Below are 26718 nucleotides of genomic sequence, written 5' to 3' on the forward strand. Positions count from 1 at the left end.
CTCAGTGCACGTGTCTCTAGGAGCTGCTTTGGTATTGGATGTTAGACAACAATCATATTATAGCTTGGTAGTTTGCTAGATGTATTACTGCAGAAAATTTTGGCAAGTCCTTGTTTTACATATTCTTGTGGTTGTGTATCATTAGCCATTCAACAATTCACTTGATTTTCATCAAATGTATTGCATTTTACTTCCCAAATGAATGTGGCCAACAATTCACTTGATGCATGCGAGGAAAAAAAAAAATAGTATTTCAAAGTGTAAACACATGAACCAAATTAAAAAGTTCGTGGTTCCAACAAGAATAGCTATACAAGACTAAAAAACTAGAAACGGATGTGAAGTTCAAACCATTCTAAATGTAAAAAATCACTGGATTATTTAATACACGTGTTCTTTTTTTTGGGGCTAATGTTTGGTTTGATTGCATTAAAATAGGATATAAATGTTATAACGGAAAAGGCTCAGATAAGCCATTGAACTATCGGAAATGCTTATATTCTTTCGTCAAAAGTTTGGCTCGGTTATGCCAATAAAACTATCGAAATGGCTCATCCATGCCATTTTTCATTAACGCGGGTTTTAAAATATCAAATATGACACTTGGCCTCCAATTAGAGGTCCATGCCGTTTATTTAAATCAGCACAAATTTGTGGGTCGGGTTTTAGTTTAATTTAGGATTTAGTTTGTGTTGGTTTAATTAAATGACGTGGACCTCTAATCGGTGACCAAGTGTCATATACGGTATTGTAAAAAACCGAAACTTTATAGAAAAATGGCATGGATGAGCCATTTCGATAGTTCGATAATATGAGCCAAACTATTGACGAAATTAGCATAAATGAGTCATTTCTGATAATTCGATGGCATATTTGAACCTTTTCCGATGTTATAATAATAAAAATTTACAATTCTCCCCTTGTTTCTAAAGTAAATAAAATCTAAAAAGATAAAATCACGGTTATGGTATTTTAAATGCTTTATCCTTGTAAAGCTAAATCGTGATATAAGTTATTCTTTGTTAGATCTGGTATAAAATAATTCCGGAAGAACGATATAAAATTATACCGATATTTATATTAGAAAAAAAACATCAATCAAACGCAGAATAAAATAATACTGAATTTTATATCGAGATTATTTTTAGTATCCTGATAACCAGACGAGCCCATTGTTTGGACAAACTCGTGTATATGACGCTGACCATCTGTTTTTGTATAGAATAACATATATGCCGTGTAAGGTGAGAGGGGGCCGGGGGTAAAAGAAAAATCATTTGTCACAATGAATTTATTCAAAATTGGATCTTCGGATTATTAGATGCTAAAATTAGTTAATTTAATTACAATCTAATTATCAAAGAGAGCGTGTGTGTGTATATATATATATATACACACACAAACACACACATTGGTAAATTGTGCTCTTCACTTCTCACTTTTGGCTTCAAGGACCTTGTCACTTTTTTGCATTTTTCGCTATTAAGAACATTGTGAATAATATTAATTGACACACCATTAATTGTTGCCATAATTAATTGAGAATTTATTTGCACATCCAACCATCTTAATACATGCATGTACTTGTGCCTAAATGTTTCTCCCTTCACTTTATTTACCATTCACCCCCTTCCCCATTCTAGTTACATCATTTTTTCCTTTTTTTTTTCTTAAAGAGTTGATAAAAAAAACAAAAAGTAATTTCTTCTATTTAGTGCGTTCACTAGTTTTTCATCCTACTGATCGACATGGTACATTCCTTTGATATTTTTTTCATGTCGTTTCAAAATAAGCCAAGTAAGGTGTATGAAAACTAGGGTCAATTCTGTAAGTTACGATTCAGACCTTTATTGTCTAACCCTTTTCTATCTTTTTCTTGACCTGGAATAGACCACCAAATGTGTGTGAAATAGTTGGAATCTTTTGGTAGGAAGTGTATTATTCTCTCCTTTAATTAGTGGCAGAACCAGAATTTTCACTTAAAAAAATTCAAAATGTAAAAAAGTTAATATACGGAGCTAAAGTGATGCAACATTTATTATATATACACAAAAAATTAATTTTAATCTTATATATACCGTGTAATGATCAAAAAATATGATTCGAATGAATTCCTTATGGAACTTTTGTCTAATAGGTTTCATGTTAGGTCAATTCAAGCTTGCTCGATCTGTTCCATTGAGATCTTAGAATGCAATCGCATGGGTTTAAGGAATGCAGGATAATATGGTCTCTTGTGCCCTTAACGGATCTACCCAATAAATTTAGATTAATCGATGCAGTAGTTTTGAGAATCGAAAGTCAAAAGTGTTAAAATACAGATAGAGAGAGAGTTGGAATAGATTGATGCCTCCAAATGGGATCCACCGCTAACCAAATGATGCTTTCATTAGATTTGTTAGTCTTGGACTGGACACAAAGTAAAAAAGGAAAAAGAATCTAACATCAGTGTAAGATGGTCTCTTCTCGTATTCAATAATTGACCTCCTTTTTCATAAACTTTTTGCTTTGATCATTAATAGCCATATGAAGTTGCAAGCCAAGATTCTAATTTTGTGGAGAATACCAAATAAATACATAGGCAGTCAGTCATCACCATGAATTTGTGTTGGCCTGGATAGATATGATCCATTTGCTTTTAATTAGTGGTTTCAATTTTAAATTTTGAGAATGAAAAATTCTAATAGGGGCTTAAATTCTAATAGGGGCTGTTTTCCAAAAATTCTGATAGGGAGTGTTTTCCCTTTTAATAGGCCTCACACGACACAAATTCGAATTAGTCGAACCACCAAACCGGGTCACTGACGGAGATACTTTCATTAGCAGTGTCATCGACATATCGCTTCGTCAAAACTTTCCTTATATATACATGTAAATAACTTTTCAAGAAAGTTATTATGGATACGCATAATATGCCAACACATCTTGAAAACAATACTAAGTTAATATCAATATAAGAAAGTAATAACTTAATCAAATTCACCACAATTCTAGACTTAAATACATTTAGTAGATATATCGTAACAACAGATAGACACTTCTCGTACAAAAATCTTGCGTACGCAACTGGATGTAGTACGGAGACTAATTAATTACCCCAGTATTTTTGTTTGAATAATAAACCTAACTCTATGGTGAAGATTAATATTTTCACCTTTTCACTTTCTTTGTTTTATTTATAACAATTTCAAGCTATAGAGACACCTCACTAAATGATATTTCACTTGTGCATGCCATGGTTTGGGGCTTGTGCTCTTGGTGACAAGGAAAGTGCAACAATTTTGCCTTCAAGTTGGGCACCATCTTGGGGCTGAAGCTGCTGATCATGTAGGTAATCACATAGCTGATCATGATTAATCTGACCACCCTGTTAGAAGAAAAATAGAAGTAATAATTAGAAAATACTGACATTTTAGTTAAAAGTGAAAGAGTATCGTGGTCGTGTGATTTAAACATCACGAATTTAAAGACATAAAAAAGCTTCTTCCATAGATATATTGCATGAGTGAGTTTTAAGTTATATATATAGTTAGTGTAAAGAATTATTTTACACTATCAGGTCACTCGAAAATATATCTACAGGTAAGCCTTCTTAAAATCTGAATCTGTAATCTTGAGAATTAGATATAATGACCTACTACAATAGGTAAAAGTGACCTGATTCGGAAATGCTTACAGTTGCTCAAAGTGAACGGATCTTAATCACAATAGTAAAAATTATTGTCGCCGTGTGATTTGAAAATCACGAATTTAAAGTCATAGAAAGAAAGCCTCTTTAGGAAATATAAGGTAAAAGTACATACAATAAAGCCGACTTAGTTTAAGTTATATCCATTGTCAGTGTAAAGAGTATTTCTACAGTATCAGGTCACCCAAATGATATTAACAGGTAAACCTCCTTAAAATGAGAATTTGTAATCTTGAAATAATCCATATGACCTGTCGAAATAGTTACATTTGTTCAAGGTGAACGGATCCTTGGCACAACAATACAAGTTATCATTGTATGATTTGAAATGGCGAATTTAAAGTCATAGGAAAAGCCTCTTTCAGAAATATAAGGTAAAATTACATAGAATAAACCCGAAGAAATTTAACTACATATACCGTTAGCATAAAAATTGTTTTAACTAGTAGGTTATCCAAAAGATATATATGTACAAGTAGCCTTTCTAAAATGTGGATGCATTAATCTTAAAAATCAGCAGTATGGAAAAATGAATCTTACTTGTGTTTTATTTACATGGACATCTTGCGTGTCTTGAACATATTCTGGGAACTTTTCAGCTGATTTTAGCATTTGTGCCATCTTTCTTTTTTACCCTGAAAGTCTATGACTATATCAAAATCAAGTGTGGACTTCAATTTAAAAAGTAAAAGAACATATGGATGAAGATGAAATAATTGGGATTAATGAAAGAGAAATGTTGAGGACAAACATATAAAAAGAAGTTGGTTATACTTTGTGAGTTTCTCTTAGCAAACAGTCCCTTGATTAAAGGGTAACCATTTACATGAATCTATGGTTCTGAAAAAATCTTCAAAGATGGGCGTTAGCTTGTTACTCTTCACCGAAAAATTGTTCATTTTATATGACATTTTTTCTCTACTGTGTTCTCAATCGAATGATACATTTTTATTTTTGAAAATTCCTTGATTTTAAGAATTTTGTTTTACCCTTAATAACATTATTTTTGTAGCTATATAAAGATGTCATGACATGTGTAAGACCATAAGTATTATGATACTTTTGACATGTGCAAAAACGACTTTTTTGTTCTTATTCAAATTCAGCGGCCAATCAAATTTCACCATATAAAATGAAATAGAGGGATAATTCTTTCTCATGCAGTTTATCTCTTATAGCTGACAAATAACCAACTCGCAATAAATAAAGAAGGTACAAATGCACAGTAATATTATAAATGACCCAATAGCAAATACTCATAGCGTTATCCTGTGCTTCCAGACATGTTTGTATTGGTTGCCTCTTCATATGCTAGTTAATCATATCATTAACATGAAAGAAGAAAAAAGATTCTTCAATATTAACAAGGAATAAGCTAAACTATTTTCCTACTAGTTCCAATCTTTTGTCTTCACGTAGACAAAGTTATGGCAAAACGTGAACAGGACTAAAAAATGATATGCTTATTAATTTCAACCATATATTATTAAAAAAAAAGGCCTTAAAAAAATGTATGAACTTTTGACGAGGACCATACTTGGTGCCCAAGTACCACCAACTCCATGTTCCCTCGTATGCGCTTACAAATTTTTTAAAAGGGCCCTTCTTGTTCTCCAAGTAAAACTACCTCTATGGTCACTATAATATGCTAGCTGATAGTGAATCAAGTTCCAAATCACCTTTCTTTCTCCTCCTCCTCCTAATCAAAATTTGTATTTCTCAGTCTTCTATTACCTTTTTGGGCAGCATAATTAAGTGAAATATTTTTGTGCTCTCCTTATCCAAAAGGTTAATTTGTTCCGGAAACTCAGATTCAAGATCTCGTTACTTCTAAAATTCAAATTCGGAACCTCTAACTAAGGGTAAAGGGATTCCAACCATCTTATAGCCGACCTTATCTTATTTGATTTCAACCATTCTACCAACTAATTAGTTGTACCTCCAAGAAAACAGATGGCTGCCCCCAATACACAACAAAATGATGCTTCTTTCCAAAAAGACTATGACAAACAGAGTGAACTAAAAGCCTTTGATGACACAAAAGCTGGAGTCAAAGGTCTTATTGATGCTGGAATTACAAAAGTACCTCAAATATTCATCCATCCAGAAGCCTTAGAAAAAAAAACCTCAATAAATCCCAATAAAACACATTTCACTTTCCCATTAATAGACCTCCACAACATCAACAAAAATCCAATCAACCACAAAGAAATAGTCAAACAAATTCAAGAAGCATCAGAGACATGGGGTTTCTTCCAAGTGATCAATCATGGTGTTCCAGTGTCAGTCCTCGACGAAATGTTGCGTGGGGCACGACGTTTTCACGAGCAAGGTGTCGATATCAAGAAGCCATACTACAGTCGAGATGTTGCGAGGAAGGTGATGTACAATTGCAATTTTGATCTGTTTAGTCATAAAGCTCTTGCAGCAAATTGGAGAGACTCGCTTTATTCTGTTATGGCTCCTAATCCTGCTATGCCTGAGGAATTACCTGAGACTTGCAGGTATTTTTTAATGAGTTCAATTTCTATATACTTACAATATAAACGAATTTTTACACTATTGCATAATCTAAAAGAGAATTATATGTGACTGACCATTATAAGTGAGGTTAATAACTTGAAAATTAAGGTACGGTTACATGTTACAAGACACCAATGTAAATCTTTTTTCACAATGTCAATATTGTATATAAGTTAATAATATATCCTTTTTTGAAAACTGCTTCAACTCTTTCACTTTACGTGACACATTTTCTCAGGCTATTTTCTTCATTTTCTTCATAATATATCTTCTTCTTTTTCTTTTTCTTTTTTTGAAAATTATACAATGTATTTCACTTTATGTGAGACTTTTATTTTTCTCGGACAATCTTCACTATCAAGCTGACTTTTCAATCATTACTTCATGTTTTTCGTTAATAAACATTAAAATAATATACAAATTAGTCATATAACAAGGAGCAGCATGATACATTACTACAAAAATGATGCATTCTCTTATGATATTGATAAGTCGAGCCTTCGCTCTTGTCTATAATAAATGTTCGAGGATTGAATCATCTATTCATAGTTTGAGTTCGCTTTAACCATGTGCACCAGTTAGGGTATTGATTTTTGGCTATTAGATAAAATTACAACAGCATGTAATTTTTCATAACAAATCTGATATGATAACTATATAATAGAATGTAACGTGTTACAACTGCTAGTGTCATATTCCTATTAGTGTATATAACTTAAGTCCCTTTAATTTACCAAACTTTTGCATTCTTGCAGGGAAATTACAATTGAATACTCAGATCATGTGACGAAATTGGGATACACATTGCTTGAATTATTATCAGAGGGTCTTGGTCTCAAACCTAACCATCTCAAAGAAATGGGCTGTGCTGAGGGACTAGGCATTTTGTGCAATTACTACCCTTCATGCCCACAACCAGAACTTGCAATTGGCTCAAGTAAACATGCTGATAATGATTTTTTCACAGTGCTCTTGCAAGATGATATTGGTGGACTTCAAGTTTTTCATGAGAATCAATGGGTCGATGTTCCTCCTACTCATGGAGCTTTAATTATCAACATTGGAGACATTCTTCAGGCAAGTCTTTTTTATTCTTTACTTCATAACCTTATTGATCTGGCATTGGACAAATTTATGAGTGTTCGCAGAATCGGAATCTTGGAGCAATGATAAAATTATTTCAGTATGACTTGGCCGATTTCCCCTCTTTGGCAATCAGTTTCGCTACAGCCATGGGCGGAGCCACCTTAGGCAAAGGGTGGTCAGGCGCACACCCTTTGCCGAAAAATTACACGGCGTACATAGGTTAAATATTAGTTATTATGAGTATATATTTAATTTTGCATACCCATGACACAAGTGAGAAGAAAATTTGCACATCCTTCGCCAAATTTCTGGCTCCGCCATTGGCTACAGCACCCGCGCTCTAGCTAATTGTCCACCATAGATCGCGGGCATGGAATTGTAAAATCAGGCATTGATGTGTGTGGATAGGCTGCTTAGATCCAATGTTGCTCAGACTTTTAAAAAATGTTATTAGGTATGTGTCGGATCCTCCAAAGTAGTGCATTTTTTAAGGATCCCACACGAATGGTCAACAATTTTTGAGTGTCAGATCAACGTAGCTTATATTACACCCCTTTAGGCCTGAGGCGGAGCCAAAACTTTTAGTTTATGAGTTTTGAATTACAATCATTTTTGCTTACATGGTTTCTGCATAGATTATTTATACATATTAAATAGTAATTTTATTAACAAAAATACAGGTTTTGAACTTCAGTTAATGAGTTCCGTCCTTGGTTTGAGGGTGCGGTCCTTCCCTGACCCCGCGTGAATATGAAATGCCACATCCACATACATCCGGCTGCCCTTTGTTTCATGGGTTTTTATTTGATTTTCAATTTATTACGTCATTATTATAATACTAATTTAATTTTCTTAAACGGAAAAATAACTCAGTGATGCTTATAAATCATCATATAAAATAAAGAATACAGAGACAAAATCCCAGAAACACAAGTATGCTGCCGCTATCTTACATGATATATATTCGTGTAGCACCACTACAAAAAATCATTTTTGACTCACTTAGGGGTCGTTTGGTAAGAGGGATAGGATGGGCTGGATTATTAATCCAATGGGATTGGAATTAATGCTATGTTTGGTTGGTTGGATAACTTTTTAATATCCCATCCAATCCCACGTAGATGCGATAAAAGATGGGATAAGATGGGATTCTAATCCCACCCAATCCCATTTACATGGGATAACTTATCCTCCTACCAAACGATCCCTTAAAATATATAAACATGAGGTGCCCACATGATGGGATTGGAAAATGGGTTTTGTTTTTATTTTTTAAAAGTGGTGTCACGTGGGTTATGTAAGGTGAATTATTGGCCTAGCTATACTTATGTAACAAATTTATACAAGTGACAACCTACTTGTATTTTTTGAGATTTAATTTAGCATTATTTTTAACGTTTATAAATGTTTTGTGACATATATAATTTTAGTTGAGTTATTTCTCCATTGCAATTTGATGCAATAAACTAAAAGTTGAATGATCATCGATAAATTCATAGAATTAATATAAATCTCCTTTAATGAGTTTTAACAAGTAACTATCAACTTGAAGTTTTATTCGATTTTTTTATTTTTCAGCTTATATCAAATGATAAGTACAAAAGCATAGAGCACAGAGTATTGGCAAATAAAATTGGTCCAAGAATATCAGTAGGAAGCTTCTTCAGCACAGGGCCATTCACATCTTCAAGGATTTATGGACCAATTGAGGAGTTATTATCAAAAGACAATCCTCCAAAGTATAGAGCAACTACAATGAAGGACTTCTTTGAATACTCCAGCAAAAAAGGACTTGATGGCAATTCTAATTTGTCTCACTACAAAATAATCTGAACTTAGATCTGGAGTTGAAATAAGTGGGGATTTAGTAGCTCAGTTGATTGGCTACCTGAACTCTCACCTTGTTGGTGAGGGTTCAAATCCCCATATTGTAATCTTCTTTCCCTACCCACTATGTAATAAAAAATATTTAAAAAAAAGAGTTGAAATATGTACTCTTCCGTCCCAATTTATATGGCACAGTTCGAATTTCGAGAGTTAAATAGTTTAATTTTGATTGGGTACTCGGGTATTGAATCTTTATGTTTATTATATCATAATAATTAACAATTCAAAATATTTAAAAGATATATCAAAAAATTACGGTCAAAGAAAGACTTATTTGAATCTCGAAATTTAAAAGATGTTACACAAATTGAGACTCGGGGAGTAATGTTTTTGTAATTTAACTATTGAGGAAATGGCATACATATATTACTAAACTTTAAGAAAAAAGGATTTCACTTTTTTACTTAAGGGATCGTTTCGTATTAAGAATAAGGATGATAGGAGTTTTTATTTTTGGCATAAGTTATCCTGCAATTAGTTATATTACAATTTGATATTATTTCTAAACTTTGGTATTATTATATAAGAGTTAAAGGTCAAAAACGTACTTGAACTATCACTTTTTAATTTCGCGAGTTTTATATTAGATTATCAGTTATTCCCTTTTTCTACCTGAAATATTACCATATATGTATTAAAACATGCCTCAAAGTTGATTAGACCAACGTTACTAGCAATTGTTCTTTTTTTTTTTTTTTCTACCTGAACTATCTACTAAGTCTGTTTTAAGACTTAGATGGTAATAATTCAGGTAGGAAAAGTTTAACCACAAATAATGATAATAGTTCATGTAGAAAAAAGAAAAAAAAAAAAACAGCTGATAGTTGGGTATGAAACTCGCAAAAAAAAGTATAATCCTTGCATTTGATATTAATCATCATATAATAATCACAAATAATTCTTGCATTATAATTGCATAATTATTACGTAGCATTTCAACAAATGGCAAGTGAGTTTTCTTAATAATTGGTCTTACCATTAAAGTCTGTCTAATCAACTACCAATAAAGTGTGAAAATATCTTCTACGTGGATGCTTCTTATTTGCCTACTTTTATGTCTCTTTCGCTTTTCCTTTTCCATTTCCCTTTTTCTTTTAGTGGTTATTATGTGTTCTTCCATTAATGAGAGAGATACTACTAGAAAATATCTCAAGAGGACAATATCATATGGTCCTTGCACAATAACTATTATTTTACTATTATAGAGAAAAGACCAAGGTTTTGTATTACTACTTTAAGACAAGAACAGTCAGTTTCAAAGGGCCAGATGAAGAATCCAATTTGTCTTCCTCTTCTTTACACTTGTTAAAAATAGTATAAGGTACTTGTATAATACTCTGCACTACTAATAATATAAATATAGTAATCCAATAAAATGCGCTATGGTTACATTCCATGTTGTTGGTGAAATAAGAATAGTCAAATTGTCAAAAGACTTTCCAATACATTACTAGATGCAAGTCATGTAGTCAGCCTTCTCAATTTATGTTGTATCTTTGACTGAGCATGTAATTTGAGAAGGGAAAAATACATTTGAAATTTGTGATTAGACATTTGTGTGATAGTAATAATTAACAAGTCATCTTATTAAGAATAAAATAAAAAATTAAAAGTTAAATTATTTCAAAATATAAAAATATGACATTCCTCCTCTTACAACAAACTAAAATAATTCCTTAAACAAAAATAACATAAAAGGAAAGTGGGAAGAGCGTCATACTTATGATCTAGATGTCATTTATTGTTCCTTCGAATTAGAACGATATCGAGAAAATTAGCATGGCTTTGTGTTAGAAATTGCTTTCTTCACCTTATTAATAGGGAAATCTACATGGCATAACTAATTCTAGTACAAATTTTTATTTAGTAGCTATAGTTTGGATTAATTACATCCTATAGCTAATAGTAATATGTTAAATACAATTAATAGCTACATATATATTTAAAGTAGAATACTTTATTATTATTATTATTTATAATTTTTTTTATCTTATTGCTTTTGCTCTTATAACTAAATAACGAGCTCCGACCACCAACCAACCTGTCATCTTCTTCGGCGAGCGTCCTCCGGCGATCGAAGTGCACAAATACAGCCGTCGCTCTCTCTCTCTCTCTCTCTCTCTCTCTCTCTCACTGAAGGCGATGGTGACAGTGGTTTACAACTCCGCCGCCCATAGCATCGTGTCTCCTTCAGCAGGTAATTTCAGATCCGGTCGTTTTCCGATGCCGGATCTGGAAAATAGTGCTTCTTTATGAGTGTATTCATCAATTTTTTAGCATACAGTCCAGTGTATTCAGTATTTTTTTAGCATACAATCCCGTGTTTGGGGTGTGTTTTATTTCTTGTATTCAGTATTTGGGTGTATTCGTTAGTTTTTAGTGCAAAATTATATTTGGGGTGTATTTTTATTTCTTGTATTTTGAAGGATATTTTTTTGTATAAAACCGATTTTAAATATAATAAAGTGAATGCAGTGTAAAAGTAGCTACAAATACAGTTGAGTTGAATACATTTGACTTAAATACAATTTAGTTGAATACATCTAACTTGAATACATCGAAATCCGATTTGAATAGAGCGAAATCTAACTCACTATGAATTTTAAATATAATCTACTGTAACACGTAAATACAATCTATTGTAGTTACGAAATATAATTAGCTAAAGTATAACTATGCCTAAAAAAAATATCCCAAAATATAATCATTTACGTAAGTTGCCCTTAATAATATAGGCCCATGCCTACTCAATTTGCTCTCTTTTTTAATCCTAGATCGTTCTTTGCAAGCACAATCTCTTTTTAATCGTGAGCAAAAAAGGAAAAAAGTTAAACTTGATTCAACTATAACCTTGTTTAGATTTTAAACTTGTCAAAATTTCTTAACTTATTTTACAAACTCATCAAATTGTTTGTTCACCTTAAGTTTGACCGTTAAAATATGAGCTAACTTATAAGATCGGTCGGTGCAATAAATGCACCACTGTCAATGTCAAATGTGAATGTCGGTGCCCGAATATAGGGTTAATTACGTTAAATATTCTTATAATATGACTCAATCTTTAATATACTTTTTGTACTTTTAAATAAAAAATCAAACATTTACATTTAAGAGTGGATGCAATTTGAGCAAAATCGAAATTCAAAATTTTATAGTGTGTTTAAAATTTCATATTACGAATTGAATTTTGGATTCAATTTTAAACTTGAACAAAACTTTCAGATTTTAATTTGAGATTTGTCTATATTCAACCTTTTTATACCTTACATTTATTCTATATTCAAACTCTTTATACATTATCTCAATTTATAGGCTCAAGCTGAAAATCTGAAATAATTGAATCAATTAATTCCAAATCAAACTTAAAACAAATTGATCCAACCTAATCTTATTTAAATTAGATTTGAATTGTAATTTATTTTCTTGAATAAAAAACTTGTGAAGAACTTATCCGTTGAATTAGTCAACGTGTCCAAAAATTTAATCATACTACTTATAATAACGGTGTTTTGAATCTAAAAAAAAGATTTTGTAACGTGTCACTTAAAGATTTTGTTAGATTCTAACTAATGGTTAGGCTTTCCTTTTGACTTTCTTAGCCTATTCTCATTTTCCACTCTATTTTCTTGTCCATTTCTATGTGGGTCCCTAAAATTGGTGTATATTAATATTTATAATACTTTTTGTGAATCTTTTTTATATGGTACTTTTTTTAGCAAATAAATATTTTTTATATATTTAGTCCAAATAAATATTTTTTATATATAATTAAGAAGATATTAATAGTTTTATATATCAAATTTATCATTATTTAGATAAGTGAATTTTTACACAACCAAAAAATCATATTAAATGGGCACTCTTTAATTAAGGTGATTTAGTAAAAATGCTTCTTACTTTCTAAGGATAGGTGATTTCTTAAGGGGTGAGCCCAAGCTAATATGGACCGAGTCGACTATTAGATTACCCTTTATATTATTTGTCATTGTACATTTTGGCAAATTTTAAGCAACTTTGGAAAGTGCATGCACTTGTTTGAAAATAAAAAGGAAGTCTAGATATACTCTACGAAAAATATTGTTTTCTAACTTACAAAAACTTCTATATGATTCAATATATTAGAAACATTGAGAAAGTGTCGAACTACTTTTATAACTAATATAAAGTTACAAAGACAAAATAAAAAGCAAGAGTAGCAAAAAAAAAAAAAAAAAACACACACAAAAGAAGGTTGTAAATATAAATTTTAATATAGTCCGGGCCAAACGATACTAGTTTTAAGAGAAACAAAAAACACTACCCAAAAAAAAAAAGACAAAGATTTTTTAAAATAACGCCTCCCAACAAAAATTAAATCTCTCCTTCGTCTCAAATTATCTGTCGTGATTTCTAAAAATAATTGTTTCAAATTATTTAGCATTTTAGAAGCTTAAGAAAAGTTAATTATTTATTTCTCATTTTACCTTTAGTAGCAGACTACAAACACCGCAATTATGAGTTGATGATATGATTACTCAAATACCACTGAAGGATAAAGTAATTTTAGAAACCCTCCTAATTAAGAGAATCACGACAGATAATGTGAGACGGAAAAAATAATTAATTAATTTAACTTAATAACACCGATATCTAACAAAAAATCCCTGAGAAGAAGGATTGCTCAAGTGGTAAGTAAAAATTTATTAAAAAAAGAAAGAGAGAGAAAGTTCCTACCTAAATATCAAGCAAATGATAAAATGTTTTAAAAATAACATCTAACGTCTCCCAAAAAAAAAAAAAAAAGGGGAAAGGAAACAATTTGATAATTAATTAATGGGCAAAGGTATAATATACCCTTCAACTTTACAATTTAGAGCAGATATATCCCTTCTTAAAAAATGGTATATATATACCCTATCGTTATAAAATATATATATATATACCCTATTGTTATCAATATATATCATTTTTATTTGAAGGATTTAAAAAAAAAAAAAAATCATTTAGCTTATTTTTAATTAAAAAAATTACCACGTGGCTTTAAAATTCGACGCACTAAGAAAAAAAATTATCATGTGATTTTAGAAAAATATGTATACAAAAAAAAATGGATTGATTTTTTTTTTAAATCCACATGACATTTTCTTTTTAATTTCAAAATAAGCTAAATAATTTTTATAAAAAATTCTATCAATAAAAAAGGTATATTTACGTCATTTTATAACGGCAAGAGCAAAAAAGGTATATACACCGCATGACATTTTATATATACACTATTTTTTTCACGGGGAGTTAATATTTGCACCTAATTAAATATTCGGAATATTCTTCTGCCTTTCCTCCTTCCACTTCCACGTAGGAAACAACTTTCGTCTCCATAACCAAACACCATTAAAAGCCCAACACTTCTTCTTCTTCTTCTTCATCTCTCTCAATTATTATATATTTTTTTCAATCTCCAAAAAACCTTTATATTTGATTCAAATTTCATTATCTCAATATTCCAAATTCTCTCTCCGATCATAACAAATTCCATTCATAAAGAAACATATTGTTTCAATTCTGATCAGGAGAGAGAATTTTTTTTTTAATTACGATTTTGCCCTTTTGTTTTTGGAAATACGTATGTGTGTATTGATCAAACTGGGTTTCTCTTCAAATTCAAATCTATTCATTACTTGCTTTTTAATCTTTATTCTCCATTTTACCCCTACTAAGATTATTATTATTATTAATAATAACTCATTAATACTGAGATTGTTATTAAGATTTAATATATCTTAATCCAATTAATAATTCTGTATTTTATTGGGTTGATTGTCAATAATTCCATTTTATTAGCAAATGGATTCTCAAAACAAGAGTAATCGTCAGCTTCAAAGAGGTTTGTTTTCCCTAAAGTTTTAATTTTATTTTTATCATAATTTTTTTTTTTAATTTTTCTTTTAAAATTTAAGTTTGTACTTTTTTGTCAGTAGGCAAATCTAGTTTTTTTAAATGGCGGGTTAAAAGGGTTTAAATGAGTAGATTTAATTAAATAAAGGTTAAAACAATTTAAATGAGTGAGTAGATTTAATTAAATAAAGGTTAAAAAGTTTAAATGGATGAGTAGATTTAATGAATAAAAAAATGTGTCAGGTAAAAACAAATATGGTCTGAAAGTTGAATTACAGGGCTAAATATGTCAAAAAAGTATAAGGAAGGTAAATATAGCTTTTTTCAGAGTACAGGGGCAAATCTGACATTTTTCGTAAAAAAAAGAAAAGAGGCTGCACCACTTTGAACCTGCAGACTGTGTATTCTAGATTTTTTTTCTGCTTATACTTAATTCAGTTATGTTAGTTTTTTTTTTTTTTTTTTTAAACAATTAAATTTGTACTTATTTGAGCTGATTTAAGGCCATTGATGTTTGAAACTTTGAATTTATGTACTTCATATAAACTGTGTATATTAAATTTGGTTTGTTTTGTAATTTTAAAAATTGACTTTTAAAAGTTTTCAACTTGCAAGGAATATGCTTTTATCAACAGTATGTGACGATTACCTGTTTTTCGTCCTATATAAGAATAATACTAGGTTATTTGTAGAATTTATGTCAGTAAACAACATTTTGGTTTTATTTACTAAAAAGAATGATTTTTGGAAGTTTTCAACTTGTAAGAAATATGCTTTTAAACGATTTTCTGTTGCTGGGACGAAATTTTTATTTTGCGTCTCACACATCTGACTCTAGTTGTGCGAGGCATCTTTTTGTCTCACAGCATCGTGGAGCCAAAAGTGTGAAATTTGGGTCCATCAACTTATGATAACAGTTGTGTGCGGCACAAAATAAAGTTGTAATAATGAGTTACTAGTAGATTTTCTATGCTGGACCAGGTTTATAACATATCAGTAAACCTTTTCACTGGTTTAACCGCCATTTAGGAGACGTTTTGTCCTTTCTTGTTTCCAGAATAACCAACTATCTTGTTTATCAAAGAGACAAAGTTTGCTAAATTTAGTATAAATGAGTTCTTGATTAGAATTTGAACAAGGGACAATAATAAAAATAGTGAGCTCTAATAAAAGCAAGCAACAGGCCCTTTTGTATTTTGCTTGTACTAATACAAATGTTGTCACCTTCCGATTTGGCTGTCTATATGATCACTTCAAACATCATTTTGTGCATTTCTGTGTCTAACCTTATGGATGCTTATCATTTTTTTCTAGTAAAATGATTTACTAAGTGAGTTGTTTTTTTCCATAGCTCCTTGCTTCTCAAATGCTGGACGGAGGTATGTGGCTTCGCCATCTGTCATTGTAATAGGTGGTGGTATGGCAGGCCTTGCAGCTGCTCGGGCTCTTCATGACGAGTCATTTCAGGTATGCCTTGGAAAATTTGTATTAGTAGAAATATGACCATCTTATAATGTTTTACTTGCTATAATGGTGATGGTGGATATGTTTCATTAAAGTTAATATTTTCTTGCAGGTGGTTGTGCTAGAATCACGAGATAGAATTGGAGGCCGAGTTCACACTGATTATTCTTTTGGTTTTCCTGTTGACTTGGGTGCATCATGGTAATGACTTGCTTGTTTATTACACAGTAAACATGTGCATTTTGCTTCCTATGGATATTAAAGTTTTAAGTGGTTTAGGTTGCATGGCGTCTGCAATGAGAATCCTTTGGCACCTCTTATTGGAAAACTAGGATTGCCTCTCTATCGAACAAGTGGTGACAATTCAGTTTTGTACGACCATGATCTGGAAAGGTTTGTATTCTAAGTTGTCCTCACATTTCACATGTCTACTTTCTGAAAATGCATCAGATTTATGCATAAAAACTCACATATCAAGTGTATATACTTCCACATGTCATTGTGGGGATTTGTGGAGGCATTAGCGATTGCTAGTTCTCTGTAGTGACTTTTCAAAGCACGTAAGATAATAAACTAACATATCTGTTGATTCTCTAGTTACGGGCTTTTCGATATGGAGGGTAACCAAGTGCCCCAGGACTTAGTCTCAAAGGTTGGCGAGACTTTTGAGAGCATTTTGAAGGAGGTATGTTCTCTTTTTTGTTTTCCCCCTACCCACCTTCGTTTCTGTGAATCATTTTTTTAAATATCTAATTCTTCCTGTAAGGAAAGGATCCATCGACATTTTCTGAATATGAGCTGTCTCACTTTGGCTGCAGACTGATAAAATTAGGCAAGAATTTAGTGAAGACATGTCTATCAGCCGTGCTATATCAATGGTTTTTGAAAGGAGACCCGATTTAAGGTCCTACTTAATTCCGTTTTGCTAACATATTGACCACCTCTTTCCAAATCAACCAAAGAGGGAAAAAGAGCATTAGAATATTCACTAAGAGAAAATTCTTTATACAGGTTGAATGGCCTTGCTCATAAGGTGTTGCAGTGGTACCTATGCAGAATGGAAGGCTGGTTTGCTGCAGATGCGGATACCATATCACTCAAGTGTTGGGACCAGGTTGGTTCCCTTGACTCTTTTTGACAGAGCTTACTTGTTGGAGCATCTTCTCATTGACCATTGTCTTCCCGAGACATTTGGACTGATTCTAAGTCTCACCATAGTATACAACTGAAAAGACAGTTTATTCAGAAAGAGAATCTCTTCATGTTGGGATGTTTAAGATGTCTGGCTTATGTCTATGGATAATATTGTTCTATACACATTTCACTTCTTTCAAGGATTTGAACTAAATTAAACAATGATGTAATGTTTCCATCTAACACTAACTTATCAACTACTTCAGTTTTTTCTTCTGTTGTTATTAATACAATAAGTCAATTTGCTTAATTAAGCTCTATTCCTAGGCTAATTTTGTCATATAAAATAGGGCAAAAGAGTATCTATTGATTGTTTATTTAACATTTGAGTTCTACTTATAGATGGTTTGAATATGAAGGGATTACATGATCCCCATCTAAGATGTCTGAAGCTCTGAAAATGTCTCTTGTATAAAAATTATGTGATTGTAATTGTTGCTGTCCTATTAGTCAAGTTTGACAAGAAAACATCAAATAGCATGAGTATAGTTTATTGTTCTTGAAAAATGTTGTTTGAAGTTTTGCTTTACCTTACGGATTCCTGATTGTGAAATACAGGAAGAATTGCTACCTGGTGGGCATGGTCTTATGGTCCGGGGATATAAGCCTGTCATCAATACACTAGCAAAAGGGCTTGACATTCGCTTAAATCACAGGTAAAGAATACCTCCCTGACACCCCCCCCCCCCACCCCCAACCCACACACACAAAGATTTACAAGCAGTTGCTGTGACTCATTTGTTCTTGGAATCATTCCTCAGGGTTACAGAAGTTTCTAGACGTTATAATGGTGTGACGGTAACAGTTGAGGATGGGAGTACTTTTGTAGCGGACGCTGCCATTATTGCTCTTCCTCTTGGTGTTCTAAAATCAAATTGCATCAAGTTTGAACCAAGATTACCTGAATGGAAAGAGGCTGCCATTAAAGAACTTGGTGTAGGAATTGAGAACAAGATTATTTTGCACTTTCAAGACGTGTTCTGGCCAAATGTTGAGTTCTTGGGAGTAGTTGCAGAAAGCTCATATGAGTGCAGTTACTTTCTTAATCTTCACAAGGCTACTGGCCATAATGTCCTTGTTTATATGCCTGCTGGGCAACTGGCCCGTGACACTGGGAAACTGTCTGATGAGGCTGCTGCTGATTTTGCATTTACACAACTTAAGAGGATTCTTCCCAATGCGACTGCTCCTGTAATTCTACACTTCCTTTCTTGCTCCCTTGTCTTTGGGTTTTACTTTTTCAAGTTGCTCTGGAAATTCACTTCTCTGTTTTCTCTGCTTCGCATCATTCTGTGAATTAACTCTTTGTCATGCATGTTCATTTTCCAATTTTCTCATGTTTGGTTGGTCAAAATATTTCGGAAAACATTTTCTCTAGGAAAACAAGTTCTTAAAAATGAGGAAAATGACATCCCAATAGAAATAGGGAAAACAAGTTCCACAAGTGACATTCCAAGTTCATTGTCTCGTCCCCACCCACCCAACGCACCCCCCCAACCCCCACCCCTTGACCATTCTACCCCCGCCACTCCCAAACCCTCAGTCACCACCCCATCTCAACCCCATAGCGTTTTGCTACATAACAGATAAATTCCCTTAGAATAATTTTTTTTTTTTTAATTTACCAAAATAGAAAATAAGTAAGAAATCCACTTGTTTTCCAAGAAACATTTTCCTTCATACCAAACACACCCTTCCTTTACTTTAATCATTCTCCGAACTTTAAAGTGCAAGAAGCCTGACTAATTATCTGAAGAGTTCTTTACATGATCTTTCTGTGTGTCTGAATCTTTCTGTCTTTGTTTCTTTAGCTCATTAGTTTTCTCAAACATGATGTTTTTTAATCAAATTGCATAATTTTTTTTGAGATTCTGTCGTAAACCAATATCTAAACAAAGATCAGTACAATTAATCTATCTTAGCCATGGTTGTGATTTGTCCCAACTTTCATGTTACTTGTGGTCATAATTGGACCAAAGAAAAGCATTTGACTGGTTTGAATGATAACTCAATTCACTCGTTAAGGTTAAAACGAGAAACGCTATATGAACACAATTTTAATTACAATATTATGATGAAAGTAATATTATCGTGATAATTACGATATCTAACTTTTTATCTTATTCTCCTGTTCCTGATGCAGATTCAGTATCTTGTTTCTCGTTGGGGTACAGACATAAACTCACTGGGATCATATAGCTATGATATAGTAGGGAAGCCGCATGATTTATATGAAAGGCTTAGAATACCAGTAGATAACCTATTCTTTGCTGGGGAGGCAACGAGTGCAGATTACCCGGGTTCCGTGCACGGTGCATATTCAACTGGATTATTAGCTGCTGAGGACTGCAGGATGCGTGTCCTAGAACGACATGGAGAGTTGGATATTTTTCAGCCGGTCATGGGTGAGGAAACACTTATTCCCATTTTGATATCCAGAATGTAAACTTGTAGGGAATATACAGAGAAACATTTTAATTTAGACGCGACATGGGATTGAGCTGACACCATATGACTGGCTGCTTAGTGAAAAAAATGTTGAAATCACAAGGTTTCTAAATGTGTTTTTCAGCATCAGCTAAAAGCAGGCAGTCTTTCCTTGTCGTAAATTTAGCATTTCCGGGTGAACTGGGCAATAGAGGACATTTTTGATGTAATACAGTACTAGAGCTGTGAACTGCAGCCTGTGTTTAAGAAGAATTATCATTTAATGAATTCCATATTTTCGTGTAATGAGGTGTATCTGTTTTCCAAGGCAATTTCTTTTCATTTTGGCAGATGCATCACTAATCATTTCCCAACGCAAATATATAGCAGTAAGATTTGTTGATCATTTGGCGACCTTTGAACTATCAAATACTAGGAATACTTACTATTCTTTTGCCTTTTAAAGAATTTGTTTTGTTTTGTTTTTTTTTTTAAAAAAAAATAGCTTAGCATTCTTGAGCCAGTTAAGGTGATACATACACTTGAGGCAAAAATTATTTGATCATGAATATAAGCCATTCACCAAATAAGATGAGAAGGAGATGCAAAGAAGTTGTTGTGAATTGATCTCTGATAGAACTCACTTGTTAGTTATTGGAATCTTGGCAATACAAGTTCTTGCTGGTGCCATGATCTTTTTGATGGAAGCTGGGGCTTGAAGAATTTTTTCACAAGTTCAGTGGGATGGATATTTATCCGTTTTCATGTGAAAACAAACACAAAAATGGTCTTAAAAGAATATGGAGCAGACTCTTTTCAAGGGCTGTCTGCGAGATCTTCACTCTCTCGATTTCCAGCTTCGTTCAAGCGATCAGCAGCTTTTGCAACCTGCAATATCCAGTTGAGAGCTTTTAGTAGTAAGTGACATGTATTTCCACTTGATTAGCATACTAAAAAAATGGATCTTGGTCTTAATTCAACCTTAAAAAATTGACTTATATGATAAGGATTGCCAAGACCATATAAAGAGATTAAAATTACAAATATATGGTTCTAACCTACTAGTGAAGACAGATGGGCTGCCTCTGAGTCTATACCGATGTGGGACTCAACATCGTATTAGACTGCATCCCAGAAGCTACAGCCTATAGTTCAAACTGGTATTGAATCGAATCTATGAAAGGGTCCCTGATCTTAGGGGTGGGTCTACTTTGATTCGTTTTTAATTTTAATAATTTTTTTGTCCAAACTATATGTATTTGAAAAAAATTAACACTGTGAAATTGTTATTGTAGTAGTTAGGGGTGTACAAAGTAAACCGACAAACCGCACCAAATGATAAAAAGAAAAAAACTCTACTAAGTGGTTTGGTTTGACTTGGTTTGAGATGTTGAGAAAAAAACACTCATAATTGGTTTGGTTTGGTTTTAACAAAAAAAAAGTCAAACCGAACCAAACCAACCCGATATTACATGTATTCAATTTTTTTAAAATATTTTATACATAAAAATATTTATTTGTAATGGAATTTATAAATACTTTTTTATTTTTTCGTAGTTTTTTTTATCATCGTATTGTCTTCCAGACATTAAAATTTTGAATGTCAATATCATGGATAGTTGTAACTCAAATAAAGTTCAACTAAAAAGACAGCCTAATAGTTCAAACTGATATAATGTTGGAATCGTTTTCATAATTATGAAAGGGTCCCTGAGTTTTTTTCTTTGTCATGTAATTATACTTGCTTATTTTAGCATGACTTAGTATTTTTAGATTATGGTCATTTTCTTTCAATATTTATTTTGACTAGTTTTGTTGAATATTTTAATACAATGACATTTTAATTTCCATAGAAACACCTTAATTATATAGTTGTATCTTACTATGAATATTTGAAGTAAAAGTTATATGTATTGTTATTGTCCGGAAAAAAAAAACCCGAAGTAGTAACGAGAAAATCGGGGTTGAAAAGCACGAGTATATAAATTTCAAGCTCTCTAACTTGGAAACCATTAAAAAAAAAAAAAATTGATCTGCCTCTGCCTTATTTCCTAGTCCTTGGTCGTTGTCTACATTTGGGATCCCGCTAAATTCAGACCATAAAACGTGAAAGTCATTTTCTTCCCTGACCCAACTTTATTTCGTTATGGTTTGTTTTATACGAATCAGGAACAGTGAAATATTCCCAAAACTTTCCGTTTGGAGAAGAATCAACTGAAGCATATGCCCACTTAAGTAGATGTGAATCTTAAATTTATAGTCAGTGGTTTCATTGTCCGTGGGGTCAAAATAAGTATATATATGTATATCTATCAGCGCATGTGTGCGCGTGTGTACACACTATACACACACGTAAATTTTTAGCATATGTACTTGTGGATTGAGGTGAAAGCAGTCAGTCCGTTAAGTTGAACTCATTGAACCAGCTCTAGGTCCGCCTCTGTGCTTGAATAAAACTTTAAGACTTATAAACCTAAAATCATTAGCTAATGTCAATGTCTAGTGTTCTAGTGTGAAGTAATAAAAATGGAGCAGCTAATAAGTTACCTCAGTATTCCAGTTTGTTCTGGCAGTTAAAATAAACAAGGTGCATGTTTGTAGGATAACTCCAACAATCATCCCCCACCATATTCCCTGGAAAAACCAAAAAACATACTCATTTTATATGTGTCGAGACAAAAATCCAAAGGAGGAGGGGGAAATGGAATGATCTGTTTTTCTTATATTTTATTTTTATTGGTTGATAATTGTGGTGTTCGGGTCAACTTAGACGTCTGGTTATCCAATTTTGTTAAGAGGAATGAGAAAGAAAAAACTTACTGCTGCTTGCAAACTTGTTTTGAAGCCAAGAATACATCCAATTGGGAGGCCAATAAAATAATAAGTAGCTAGATTGACATATGCTACCACTGCTTGCCATCCACTGCCAACAGCCACACCTAAGATTTGCGAGAAATTGTAAATGTCGATTGCTAGTTATTAGAGTCAAGACAACTTTAGAATTTGATAAAAGATTTAAGATATATACACTTACAGTATAAATATTTCTTGCACTATCAGAATAGTCTAAGATGTTATAGAAGTTAACTCACTATTTTTTTCAAGTTATCAATCACTATACAATCGTTACTTCTCTATAACAGTCATTCTCTCTAATAACATTTCACCATCACGGCCAAGTTTTTTTTGGAACTGATTTTCATGCTATGTTATATTATATGTTCTCCGTAACAACATTTTACTATAGCAGCCAAAAAAATATCCGGACAAACGCTGCAGTTATAGAAAGGTTTGACTGTAATTATAAAGGTTATCCATAACTGTCTTTTAAGTGATCTGATTGTCTAAATATTTTTCCACTGCCAGTGCTTAGAACTTAAACTCTTTAATAACTTAGTCCTACAAAGAGCAAGCATGCTAGGGGTTGTTTACCTGAGAGAATAGGCTGAATGCCATTCAACCAAACAGAAATGGCAAGTAATGGAGTCAAATGAGAGACAGCTTCAATGACTTGAGAGTCACTTGTAAAGAGTTTGCTTAATCCAACTCTGAATATCAGCACAATAATGCAGAGAATTGTACTGAACATGATACTGGTCATGTTCACTACAACCACTGAAAACTTGGCGACCCTCGGATGTCCTGCTCCAAGCTCGTTACTAACTCGAACACTGCAAGTATGTTAATTAATCGATACGTTAATATTGATATGATAATCTCTGCTAGCTCCCAAATGAACTGATTCCTCAGGTGTAACGTAACTGGCAAATTATTATGGGATCTTTCCACAAGTAGTCTGCCAGATTCACTGTTTATTTTTCCTAGCCAGTATACATAGACTATATACGGTTATACACATATTATACATGGATATGATACATCCTCCCAGCTATTTTTAATCATTTATCAAGAATGTAGACGCTCTGATGTATAAATACCTGGCTGCAGCTGCTAATCCCAACATACATTGCAAATCCCAGTTCCAGTAATTCATGCTGTTGCCACTAAAAAGTTTGTGAGCATCTGAACAAGTCATTTGAAGACAGAACATGAAAGGAAGTTTTTTCTTTCTTTACCAAATAGAAATTGAGTCTAGTGAGATTGTAGCATTGGGAAGTAGCCCTGATACAAGCACCAGGCCTTGGAAGTACCATATCTCCAAGCTACATTCAAAAAAAGAATTGAAATTTATTACATAAATTTTGCAAAAAGCAAGTGTATATTGTGGGCATATTTGTTGATAGTGGCTGCTGATAGTTGGGATATTTTTAGTTAACCAGGCCAGGCCGTGTGCTAGGTCCTCGGCCCGGTCCACTTCACATGTCACATATGCAAAACCAGCCCAGGCCCCTTTAAAGGGATTGGGTAGGTTAATGCATGAGGTGCCTCGGGCCAATTAAGGGGTATGACAAAAATGGGTTAAAATGGGCCGGAATGTGGATCGACCCTACCCAGTTGATAGGTCTAGTAGAGAGGGAGAGGGAAGGGTATTTTGGCAAATGCAAGTTTATGTTTGTGGGCATATTTGTTGATAGTGGCTGGTGACTGTTGAAAAAAAAAAAAAAAATTAGTTAACTGGGCCGGGCCCCTGGGTTTTCCATGGATCACTAAGCAGGCCCGATCCGTGCTCACTACGTGGCATATGTGAAGCCAGTCCAGGCCTCTTTATTTAAAGAGACAGGATTGGTTATCACATGAGGTGGGCCGGGCTGGTTAAGGGGTCGACTTTAATGGGTAAATGGGCTGGGTTGTTGGTTGACCCGGCCCACTTGATTGAGAATGGAGTTTTGGAAGATATCAACTAACCATAACATGACAGCAGAGGCAACAGTTAGCTTGAAGTAAGGCCAAATGCTATTGAAAGCATTCATAGAGAAACCAGTCCAAGTTTCTTTGCACGAAGGACTAATAACGACATAAAGACCTTGCGCGATGACCAAAAGCCACCACGAGAAGCTCTGCGCGAGGGCAGCTCCGAATAGACCATATTCCAAGACCTCAACCACAAGCCAAGTTATCAGAACATGCACAAGGAATACGGAAACCGCTATATAAGCCAAAGGATTGACAATGTTCTGTGCCTGCAGAAACCTCTGCATTGGACAACTAATAGCAAATGCATAGAGCTGAAGGATCAATCCCCGGGCGAATAACTCGCCTTGCTCAGATATGGTCTCTGATTGGCCTATTGCTTTAACCAATGGCCCAGAGAACCAGTAAGGGAATGAGAGGACTAAAGCTGCTCCAAGGTGAAGTATAATTGCTCTTTGGCATATCACTCCCATAACTGCATATCTTTTTGCTCCATATGCTTGGCCACAAACTGTCTCAACAGCACTTGCCATGCCCAACTTTTGTCAAAGGAGAAACAGAACTCTTTAAGTCAAGTAAGCAAAACCTACCAATATTTGCAGAGTTTAAAAGTGATATGACACAGGCGAATCCATGATTTAAAACGACGAGTGCATCATTGATACTTATATGAAACTCTACAATCTTTATAACTTCTTTATGAGTTTAAGTTCTATCACTAACGATGTAAAACATATTTACACAATCAGATCACTTATAAGGTAATTTTGAGTTGCTGGTAAACTAGTAAAAATCGTAACTAAATGCAGCTATCACACTAAATGCAGCTATCACATGTTAGCGTACTACACGCATAGATATATGATACAGGCGAATCCAAGATTTGAAACAACAAGTGCAAGTCAAGTGTTATGTTACAGGTGAATCCAGGATTTGAAACGAGTGCATCATTGATATTTATATCAAACAATCTTTATAACGTTTTATGAATTAAAGTTCTATCACTAACAGTTAAAATATCACACCCCCTTAAGATGCGACCTTTCTCTAGACCCTGAATGAATGCAGGCTGCCCCTTATTTTTACTGATGTGTAAATTTATATTACACAATCAGATCACTTATAGGGTAATTATAAGTAAATCCATACAATAAGTATTAATTGGTGAACTGGTAAAAATCGTAACTAACCTGCATCTTATCACATGTTAGACTACTACACAGGTAGTTTAATTTTATTTTATTTTTACACTATATATAACTTAAATTCATACCATGACACCATAAGCAAGGCCTTGAATTCCCACACTAGCAATGGAAGCACCAGCTAACTCCAATGAACCTAAATGTCCAACAAACATAAGTGTAACAAAGCCAAGCATGTAGTTAAATATCAACACTACAATAACAGCCCCTGACAGAAGCCAAAGTAGTCTTGATTCCCATGTAAACAACTTGAGATACCCTTTGAAAGTCACATTCTTGTGTTCCAAGAACTCTTCGATTTCGTCCGATGACATGTCTGATAAATTAGGTGTTGAATGAAGTATACTAGGGAGCAATGGATGTTGGTCCTCCATTGTTCCTGTTCTCACTGTCTTTTTCTTTCAACAATGCAACCTTATATGCATTGAAAGGAACAGTATGTGAGTAGATGTAAATATATTTGTACAAGATTCACTGAGGTGAACAGAACAGGTACAACTACCAGTCCTGGTTTAGACTAATGTATAGACTAGTATTTCACCTTTTATCTTGCTTTTT

At 33.2% G+C, this 26718-nt stretch overlaps 3 protein-coding genes across 4 annotated transcripts; 2 read left to right on the forward strand and 1 right to left on the reverse strand.

Moving 5' to 3' along the window:
- The first annotated feature begins 5616 nt into the window (after positions 1-5616).
- LOC132031078 (1-aminocyclopropane-1-carboxylate oxidase homolog) lies at positions 5617-9333 on the forward strand. Its single transcript, XM_059420933.1, has 3 exons — positions 5617-6192; positions 6967-7288; positions 8876-9333. Exons 1-3 carry the CDS (start codon positions 5642-5644, stop codon positions 9128-9130), a joined length of 1128 nt encoding a protein of 375 aa, XP_059276916.1. The 5' UTR covers positions 5617-5641; the 3' UTR covers positions 9131-9333.
- Positions 9334-14657: 5324 nt separating this feature from the next.
- On the forward strand, positions 14658-20449 carry LOC132031077 (polyamine oxidase 2-like). The gene is made up of 10 exons (XM_059420931.1): positions 14658-15047; positions 16410-16525; positions 16635-16723; positions 16802-16915; positions 17120-17207; positions 17341-17426; positions 17534-17636; positions 18275-18372; positions 18478-18907; positions 19860-20449. Exons 1-10 carry the CDS (start codon positions 15008-15010, stop codon positions 20160-20162), a joined length of 1467 nt encoding a protein of 488 aa, XP_059276914.1. The 5' UTR covers positions 14658-15007; the 3' UTR covers positions 20163-20449.
- Positions 20450-20746: 297 nt separating this feature from the next.
- On the reverse strand, positions 20747-26572 carry LOC132031076 (protein DETOXIFICATION 41). Of its 2 annotated transcripts, XM_059420929.1 has the most exons (8): positions 26229-26569; positions 24950-25494; positions 24220-24306; positions 24082-24138; positions 23576-23814; positions 22964-23082; positions 22691-22777; positions 20749-21031 (listed from the first exon to the last, which is right to left on the reverse strand). In XM_059420929.1, exons 1-8 carry the CDS (start codon positions 26532-26534, stop codon positions 20960-20962), a joined length of 1512 nt encoding a protein of 503 aa, XP_059276912.1. In that variant the 5' UTR covers positions 26535-26569; the 3' UTR covers positions 20749-20959. The 2 variants fall into 2 exon arrangements, with proteins under 2 accessions (XP_059276913.1, XP_059276912.1); XM_059420930.1 differs by lacking the exon at positions 22691-22777 and having other exon boundaries at positions 20747-21031; positions 26229-26572.
- Positions 26573-26718: the final 146 nt, after the last annotated feature.

The sequence above is a fragment of the Lycium ferocissimum genome, chromosome 9 (genome assembly GCF_029784015.1).
Source record: "Lycium ferocissimum isolate CSIRO_LF1 chromosome 9, AGI_CSIRO_Lferr_CH_V1, whole genome shotgun sequence".
In the NCBI taxonomy this organism is placed as follows: domain Eukaryota; kingdom Viridiplantae; phylum Streptophyta; class Magnoliopsida; order Solanales; family Solanaceae; genus Lycium; species Lycium ferocissimum.

Coding starts and splice junctions, on each gene's coding strand:
- LOC132031078 (XM_059420933.1), top strand. CDS start 5,642: ATGGCTGCCCCCAATACACAACAAAATGATGCTTCTTTCCAAAAAGAC. Junction 6,193..6,966: donor GAATTACCTGAGACTTGCAG/GTATTTTTTAAT, acceptor GCATTCTTGCAG/GGAAATTACAATTGAATACT. Junction 7,289..8,875: donor ACATTGGAGACATTCTTCAG/GCAAGTCTTTTT, acceptor TTTATTTTTCAG/CTTATATCAAATGATAAGTA.
- LOC132031076 (XM_059420929.1), bottom strand. CDS start 26,534: ATGGAGGACCAACATCCATTGCTCCCTAGTATACTTCATTCAACACCT. Junction 25,495..26,228: donor GCCTTGCTTATGGTGTCATG/GTATGAATTTAA, acceptor CTTTGACAAAAG/TTGGGCATGGCAAGTGCTGT. Junction 21,032..22,690: donor GAACAAACTGGAATACTGAG/GTAACTTATTAG, acceptor TGGATATTGCAG/GTTGCAAAAGCTGCTGATCG.
- LOC132031077 (XM_059420931.1), top strand. CDS start 15,008: ATGGATTCTCAAAACAAGAGTAATCGTCAGCTTCAAAGAG. Junction 15,048..16,409: donor TAATCGTCAGCTTCAAAGAG/GTTTGTTTTCCC, acceptor TTTTTTCCATAG/CTCCTTGCTTCTCAAATGCT. Junction 16,526..16,634: donor TTCATGACGAGTCATTTCAG/GTATGCCTTGGA, acceptor ATTTTCTTGCAG/GTGGTTGTGCTAGAATCACG.